Genomic DNA, 8,936 nt, shown 5'->3' on the forward strand with positions numbered 1-8,936 from the left:
CCCAATGTGTGTGAGAGCAGGTAGGGGAGGTTTCAGCCCCAGTAGTGGTGGTGTGGTAATCAAAGAAATCTTTTCCAAATAGGTGACATCTAAACTGAGACCTGAAGGGTTGGATAGATTATGCTTCAAGGAGTAGGGAACAAAGACATTCTAGGTATCGAGATCAGCATCTGAAAAGATGCATAGATAAGAAAGAATAAGTATTGATACAAGTGAAGTATGTGTTATACTTTGACTCGAACATACAGGATCAAGTGGAGAATGAGGAAAGGTAGAAGAAAACAGAGGTCTAGGGATGTTGAGTTAGACTGTAGGAACGATCATTCATTTGAAATGGAACTTACTGAGGATAATCATAAGACTTTGCAAGAAGCCCCAGGGGCCAGGTCTCAAATTCCTAGGGGAATGATGAGGAAGGACCAAGAGACTGGTGAATGATGATGGTGATAATCATGATAGCTAAAATTTACATGGGCTTACTGGGTCTTTTTCTAAATACTTTCCATATACTAAGTTAATTAAACCTCACGACAATCCTGTAAGTTAGATACCATTATTAACTCTATTTTTATGATTAACCGTATGAAACAGTTTAAACCATATTTTGAGAGAGATCGAATGAGTAACAGCAGGGAGTTGATGTGATAACTGGGTTATAATTATCATACCTATATCCATGTGAGAATGATTTGAGAAGAAGCAAAGTTTCTAGGAAGACTGGATAGCAATGTATTGTATTGAACCAGGAGGAAGAAGTGGTTTAAACTGAAGTGCTAGCAGTGACTATAAAAAAGAAGAAAACAGGTATTGCAGATTGTAAGAGGGTCAATTTAGGGATAAATTGAATGTGGAGGTGGTAAGTCATTGAGGGTGATGCCCAGACTTCTGGCTGGCTAACTGAGTAGATTATAGTATCATTTATTTAAGTTGGGAGGAAAGACCAGGAGTAAGTTTAGGGGGCAAAATGTTGAATTATTTTTAGAGCATTTTAGACTTCAGATGCCTACGGATTATCCACAGAAAGATGTCAGGTAGGAATGGGTATAGACAGATTTGGTGTTCAAAGTCATATCAGAGGTGAAGATATACATTTGGCAATAGTTAACATCTAGGTAATAACTAAAGTCATGAGAATGAATGAGATTATCTAGGGGGCAGGTATAAAGTGAGACAAAAAGGGGATTGAGACTGAAACTCTGAAGAACACTCAGTATGTAAGGGGTGGATAACAGAGGGGTCCACAAAAAGAGTAAAAAAGAACCAATGAGGTGGGAAGAAAAGGAGTGCATATTCAAACTAAAGGGAACTATGTTATAACAAAGGGAGTTATCAAAGTATCAGATGTTACAGAGAAGCCAAAATAAAAACTGGAATGGGACTATTGGGTAATGTCAAAGAAGTCCTTGCTGATCTTACTAAGAACAATTTCATCAGTGTGGTCAGGAGAGAACATTATAAGATGCCAAAGAGTAAATGAGAGGTGGGAAATGAGAGGCAACTTGCGTGGAAATAGGATTAGATTTGTAGTTCGTAGCCTGAGGAGCAAGTCTTTGGAGTTTCTTTCTGATGACTTTTCTATAGTTTTAGTGAAGTAGATAGCAAGATTAGCTAATGGGCAATAATAGACTGAAAGTGGTGGAATATAGAATTTGAAGAAAAGGAGAAAGTTTGAAAGAGCCATTGGGGACAATTGAAGAATGGAAGGCCCACGGAGAAACAGAAACTTTTGTCAAAGAGGGTCCACTTTCATTTGGATACTTTACCAAACTGCTAAAAAGAATCGTGGTTTATGTGATGCATTTCAGCAGTATTCAGCAGCTTCAGTATAAAAATGGCAAGATGAGAGTGTGGCTTAATTTCAACAATGGGGTTTTGCCAGAAAGTTGTGATGAACAGAAATTAGGGACATAGAATTGATAGTATTGATAAGAAAGTGGTACAGTCTTGGGCCTGAGATTTAGGCCTACTAGAGCAGAAAGTATAGATGGAAGGAGGTTGAGTCATAGAAGAAAAGAAGAGGAATCAAGGATTTAGTGGTAAAGATGAGGTCAAGGATCAGGAAAAATAGGAATCCCCAAGTTAGGAAGCTGGAAAAATCAGGTACTATATTTTAAAAGTAGGATTTTTTCAAATTCATTTTTTCCAAGTAGAAATATTCTGCATGATAACCAGGTCATCACAGCTTGGGAGGAAGTAGAATGGAGTGAAAGTCATCGTATTTGAGGAATTCAAGAAGCTTTGCATTAGGGTGTTGGATGGGCACCCCTGTAGATATACAGGGGTGCTGAAATTTCTCCAGGTGATGGCAGGCCTTGCAAGGGAGTGGAAGTCTACAGTCTAGCTTTCAGATACTTTAGTGGATGATGGAAAGAGACAAAGAGGTTGGAAGGGGACAGTAGTGAGGACATGTGGAAGGTAGCCCAGGTGAGGGTGGAAGAGTAATGGTCTGGATGCATCATTAGGAGCTGGGTACTTGGAATGTGATACATTGAGCAACAACCATTTGAGAGGGAGAGAGGGAGAACAGTTTTTGGGGAAAATGAATTGGTTTTAAATTAAGACTGAACAGGAAGAATCCTCTTGTCCTGAAACTAAAGATGCAGGAAAGATTGTTTATTTAGCCTGTGTCAGGGATTCCAGAGGACAGAGTAGAAAGTAGGAAGAGAATTTAGAGGGTGAGGGTGGGTGCAGGAGCTGGGCTTATGAGAGAAGCATGGCACAATAAGGGTGGTGAATGAAGCCAGTGTGGATGGGAGGGTATGTCTCAAATTGTCAATATCCTTTGCCCACTGCAGAGAGCCTCAGTCCTGATGTTCGTATTGGTATTTTTCAGTTTTTCCCTTCAGCAATCATTTTCACTCTGCATTGGGTCGCAGGAGTGTTGCTTATTGTGCAAGCATGACATACATGGACTATGATTGCAATAACTATACATCAATGAATCGCAGGAGCCTGAACCGTCTAGGTGAGCACGTTTACAAGGAGTTCTTCTCACCAGTGTTTGTCTGTCACACATATAGGAGTAGCAATGGCCCAAGCTCAGAGTTGCAGCCAAAAGATGAAATGTATGGCTCGTTGTGGTAAGATGGAAAAGACTCATTCTCCCACCAATAGGAACAACTTGGAAACTCACCATACAGGTGAGGTGGGCCTCAGTTCACTTCTTTGATCTATAGGGACTGAAGAACTCCGCTTCAACGCTCTCCTGTCTTTTGTCTTTCTCTACCTAGGAGGTAATCTGTTTGAAAAGCATCAGGCAGAAGGTGAGATTTGTTCAGTCCCTATATTTATGAAGGTCAGTCCAGCTAGCTTCATTAATATAGGACCTTGAAGCCTACGCAATGGAGTTTGAGGTGACCCCCAGGTGGCCAAACCCCATTGCCATCTCAGCTCACACAGCTTGCCTGCGGGCTGGGCCTTCCACCTGCAGAACTCTGCTGCCACCCTCTTTGCGTCCCTGTGCACTGATCATTCTTTCACAAGTTGGGTTTGAAGCTCTTCTGGATGCTGTCTTTGACTTCCTCTCTGTAGCACTCTTGCTATAGCCCGCCTCTGAAATTGGCAGCCTCTCTGACGTATGCTAAGGTGCCAGTAGCTCTATAATTTCCCATTCTCTCTCTTTTTCGCCCCAAAGCTGTTAGAGAGAATCTTCTTATACAGCTGATAGCGCTACAAAATGCAAACGGTTCTTGGGATCTGAATGAAGATCTGGCCAAGGCCCTAGCCATGAGTTTGGAAGATATAACGGCTGCACACCCTGCCGAGGTAAGATTCAAATGACAAAAAAAAGGAATAGGTATGTCTTTGAGGGAGGAAGGGAGGTAATGAGAATTGGAGTGGATCAGGACCCACCGTAGGAAAGAGAATATAGGGAGCCATAGACTAAATGAATTTGTAGTCAATAGAGATTAAAGGTCTTTCTAGTTATATAAGAGCAGAAAGAATAAGGAATTAATGGGTTAGCTAGTAGGAGTTGATGGTTTAGTGCCAATGGATGGCAAAGGGAAAGCAAAAATGCTCTTCCACTTTAATTATATTCCCTGCCAATCATCTTAGTCATATAACTAATATTTTGTGAGCAATTACTCTGTGCCAGGTACTATGCTAAGCACTTAACATCCGTGATCTTATTTATTTCTCACATTAATTAGATAAGGTAGATCCTCTTTGTATTGCTGTTTATACATGAAGAAGCTGAAGCTTAGAGAGGTGTAATAATGCATGTGGGTTTATCCAGCCAGGCAGTGGCAGAACCACATTCAATTCTATGATTATCTGTCTTCAGAACCCCCAGTGATAACCCCATTATTGGTCCTCTTCATACTAAAGGAAGTGGTCCAGGTATTAGAAAAAGTTAATTAAAGTCAGGATAGGTGAAGTATTCATAGGAACCATCTAGTTATTCAAATGAGGTGAAATATGCTGACTATCATAAATTACGTTTCAGAATTTCAAAGTAACTTGCTAAAACTTCTAATAGTCATTGAGAAATTGTTAAATATGAGACAGGTACAAAAAAACTAAAGGACAAATAATCATTCTGAATTTTCCAAATGTGGAAAGTGATTAAATATACTTCAGATATTCTGTAATTGCACCGTTTAATATAGTATCCAGTGATCACCTGTGGCTATTGAGCCTTTGAAATGTGGCTAATACAAATGAGGAACTAAGTTTTTAATTGAGTGGAGGTGCGCTATGATGTAAAGTACATATTGATTTCAAAGAGTATAAAAAAACCAAAATATTTTATTAGTATTTACTTTATATTGATTGCCTATTAAAATGATGATTTTTTTAATATATTGAGTTAAAACATATTAGTAAAATAATTGTACCTCTTCCTTGTTACTTTTTTAAATGTGGCTTCCAGGAAATCTAAAAGTACTTGTATATCTAGCCTTATGTTTTTCTATTGGAATATGCTGTCCTAGAACAAATAATTAAATTTAGAAACACTTGGAGGAGGATACAAGGATCGTGAAGTTTTAGCTTAGATTCACTGACAACAAGAAAAGTCAGACTGACATTTCCTTCTTTGTTGTGGTAACCAGGCTAATAAATCAAAGGAATAGACAGACCTGGTGTATCTGAATTTCAGTAAGGCTTTGCATTTTTTTAAAATGATGAGTAAGTACATGGACCAAGTACAAACTAGTTGAAAACCCATAATACTGAGTATAAATTGGTATCAAACTTGAAACAGAATTTCAGACCCCCCAGGCTCTAAATTCTCTGGAGGTTCATAGTTTCAGTGAAGATTTAGAAGAAGATGTAGATCAAGGCTTTCCTATTTGTAGATGACAAAACTGGAAGATAAAGTGTTAGACAAGAGAATCAGAATGCCCAAAAGACTTATGAATTGCGATTTTCCATGAAAAAAAATTAGTCAGAATACAACTCAGGTACTATTTTGCATTCTAAAGTAAAAGTACAGAAGAGAAGCAGAATAACTTACAAGCACTTGCACATGGAAATTGGAGGTTTTAGATGACTATGAACAATATAAATGAGTATATTTGAACCGTGATTAGTGGAGCACAACAAGTTTAGCTGAAAAGCTACAGTATTCTCTCCAGGTGTGACCATTTAAGGAGATATGTTTTAAAAATCATTACGATATTTGGGATGACAAAAGTGTGAAGATTCTTATTGCTTTGACATAAGCAGTCCTCTTAAGGAAGAAGGGAAGGAATTGAGAATTTTGACCTGAAATAAGAATGCTCAGAGAGGACATGATAGCTGTTTCCAAAGTTTAAAGGTCACGATACAAAGGAGGAATTTCCCTTTATCTGTTGACTCTAAAAACTCATGGGAGACAATTTTCTGCTCTGTGGCTGAGATTTTCTGTTGTGAAATATGAGCCACATGCCTAGATTCTCAATAGTTGGCCTTCAGTTCCTCTCCATCAGTGCTAGAAGGCTAGCTTTGGGAAAATCATTTTATTTCTGTATGAATCAGTTTTCTTTCTTACAAATGTGGTTGATATTCTCTCATGATTTTTTTCAGGGTTGAGGGGGTTCAAATTAAAAAAAAAAATTAAGGCACTTCATAAAGTGATTATGTACATGTTTCTCCTACCAGAGCTGGGCAATAGTTGTCCTGGTGTTTTAGCGGTTTCCAGCACTGTCTTGGTGGTTACACTGGATTTAAAACTTGAGAACTGTCTACCCTAAGACTTAGTGGATTGTCGCCCCAGTGGAGATAAAGAGGGACAAGGCAATTCCATTTAGTAGCAGTCTGAAGGATGGCGAGTGGAGAGGGAGTGAAGCTTTTTGCATGCTCTTGGGGGCTTCCTACTCCAACTTGGGGCCTGCAAGGAACTCTCTGTCTATTGCACAGCTTGTGGAGCCTTCAGGCTGGGCCACGATCCTGGCCGTGATCTGGCTGCATGCCAATGTGAAGGACTTGAAGTGTGAGTGGGACCTCCTGGAAAGGAAGGCTGTGGCCTGGCTTCGCATCCATGCAGGTAGGAGCCCAATCCTGAGACCCGTCTCCTTCCCTTCTAGGAGACCAGCTATCTTCCTAGAGAAAGTCCCACTCTGTCACCTTCGTCCACCACCCTGGTGCAGACTTATTCTGGTCTCCCAGCTAGTTCTTTCCTTGGTAGGATGAGTGTGGAATCTTAAATTGGGGATGTAGGGGGCAGGTGAGTAAAGAGGGACAGGGACGTGGATGGGGAGTACGAACTGTGAGGAGGACAAGGGGCATTTATTCTCCTCACTGTCTCGGTACCGAGTGCAAGACTGGAGTAGAGCACACATACCTCTCTTTATCTCACTGCTGCTGGGTGTTTCCAGGGCCAGAGAAGATGCAAGGAGAATCTGGGTGGTAAGAAGAGAAAAATCAGGGGAATTGAGGAAAGAGAAAAGCAGGACTCAGGGTAGATGGTCAAGGATGGTGAGAGGACTCTCATTGCTATGCCTCAGCCCTAACGCTTGTTTCCCCTCACCACAGGCTCCACCACGCAAGCTCTTGTGAAAGTGGCTAATACCCTCCTGAAGTCATCTGTGAATCCTGCTATCTTCTCCTTCTGAGAATATTGTCCAGGAAAAGAAGTGCCTCTCCTTAGCTACTGCCACTTTCTTTACCATCTCTTCTGCTGCGATATGTTTTTGTGTTTTATGCCTCTCCCGCCAGTTTCTTGCCATTAAAGTAAACGATGCCCACCCCACCTTGCTTTTTTGTTCCAGATTCCCTTAGCATGTGATCATCCTTTCCTTACCATGTCCGCTCAGACAAGTGACAGTGGTCCTAGAACCTTTTCTTTTCTTTGGAGGAGTTCAAAGCGTTCATATGCAGTAATGTTCCTCCCAGGTTTTCCAAAGTGACAATGCGAAAAACAGGTGACAAGGATTTCATCCTAAAGGTAGCAGCATTGATGTCAGGAAGTGCCTGAATTAGAGAATTCTCTGCATGATATTTGTCTATTCAATTTCAATCTTAAGTGCTTATCAGAACCATACTGGCAAGCTTTGAAGTTTTCCATTCTTAGGAGGAGGAGTTAAAGGGAGGTAGAAAGCCAACATCAGGATCAATGTAACCTCAAGATCATAAAGAGAGAGCCTCATGAAGTCCACTGTGAGAGTTGGCACTACTGGGGACCTTGTTGATTAATCCTGCTGGGACTTTGCTAGCCTACCCTGCATGCCCTTCCTTCCTGCCTATGAGACTTGGGTTGAATTACACCCGTTGGAGACAGATGTTTCTGCTTAATCATTAAACATCTTAGAGGGCTATGGAATGGACTCCTTAGTCCTTGCCTGAATCTGGGAGGCCTCTAAGTCAGGCTCTCATCTAGTGTAATAAAGAGAAGAAAGGGTATCATGGCAGTTTTGCCTGAGACCTGAACCTGGATCACTCACCGCATGAGGAAGAAAGGAGCTCACATGATCGCCCCAGACCCTTATGTCTCACACACCGTATCCTAGTGCAAATGACCCTGTTTGATCTGCTGTCCTCCATCATAACTGTTATATCAATATTAAATTACTAATTCTACACTTTGTTGTCTCTTATCTTTCATAGATTCGTTTATTGAACCTACACTGGTTTCATCATCCTTTGTTTTCTGCCCCAGCTTTGCTGATGCCTCCACTGTTCACACTGTATCCTGTCCCTGTATCTTCTGTTGGAGGCTGACTTCCTGCCTTACAGGAAGCCGGTAAAGCACACTGGTCAGAAGACTGCTGTTAGAATCCTGACCATACATTTCAATAGTTATGTGATAATGACCAAATGGTTTAACCCCTGAGGAGCTCAATATCCTCATCAGTAAAATTAAGGGATTAAACTAGAGCTCTATTATCAGTGTCAAATTGAAAACTCAAGAATTCCTAGAAGGACCTTAGTGCCTTTCACTCAGACAGTGGGTGGTCTAGGCCTGAGTTTCTTTAAGCTGTGGAGTGAACTGGTATTAGAAGGGCTTGTGTGACTTGCATAGCAGCGTCTAATCTCCCAGGTCTTTCTTCGAGGTTCATTTATGCTGAATGTGATCCATGGAATAGAGCTGTAGCACCACCTGGAAGTTTGTTAGAAATGTAGAATTGTAGGCAACACCAAGAACTATATTAAAGCCTGCATTTTAACATAAAGGCCCCCAGCTAATTGGTATGCAGTTAAAATTTCAGAAGGTCTTAGTATTTTCATGAAATAGATTTGTATGGAAGTCTGTCATCTAGATAAATAGGCACTATCTATGTAATATAACAAGATACAGTTTACTAAGGACCATGGAACTTGTACAACTACCCTCTGCACAAAAAGATGTCACTTTACACTCATCATGCAGAGCATTTGTTGTTACATCTATTGTTTTTCCCTTCTCATCCTTCAGCTTCCAGACTACGACACGGCTTGCAAACTTAGTAGAGAGCCTTCTAAAGCAAAAATCAAAACAAATCGGTAACAAACCAAAACACACACACAAAATCAAT

General features: G+C 40.6%; 1 protein-coding gene across 1 annotated transcript in view; it reads left to right on the forward strand.

Moving 5' to 3' along the window:
- The window catches only part of VWA5A (von Willebrand factor A domain containing 5A), a 50,456-nt gene extending 42,504 nt beyond the window's left edge, over positions 1 to 7,952 (forward strand). The window contains exons 15-19 of the mRNA XM_012644919.1: positions 3,021 to 3,140; positions 3,231 to 3,263; positions 3,635 to 3,765; positions 6,343 to 6,469; positions 6,958 to 7,952. Of these exons, the coding sequence (XP_012500373.1) occupies positions 3,021 to 3,140; positions 3,231 to 3,263; positions 3,635 to 3,765; positions 6,343 to 6,469; positions 6,958 to 7,037 (491 nt within the window). The 3' untranslated portion in view covers positions 7,038 to 7,952. The remainder of the gene's footprint in view (positions 1 to 3,020; positions 3,141 to 3,230; positions 3,264 to 3,634; positions 3,766 to 6,342; positions 6,470 to 6,957) is intronic.
- The last annotated feature ends 984 nt before the right edge of the window (positions 7,953 to 8,936 follow it).

The sequence above is a fragment of the Propithecus coquereli genome, unplaced genomic scaffold (genome assembly GCF_000956105.1).
Source record: "Propithecus coquereli isolate 6110/MARCELLA unplaced genomic scaffold, Pcoq_1.0 Scaffold222, whole genome shotgun sequence".
Lineage (NCBI taxonomy): Eukaryota > Metazoa > Chordata > Mammalia > Primates > Indriidae > Propithecus > Propithecus coquereli.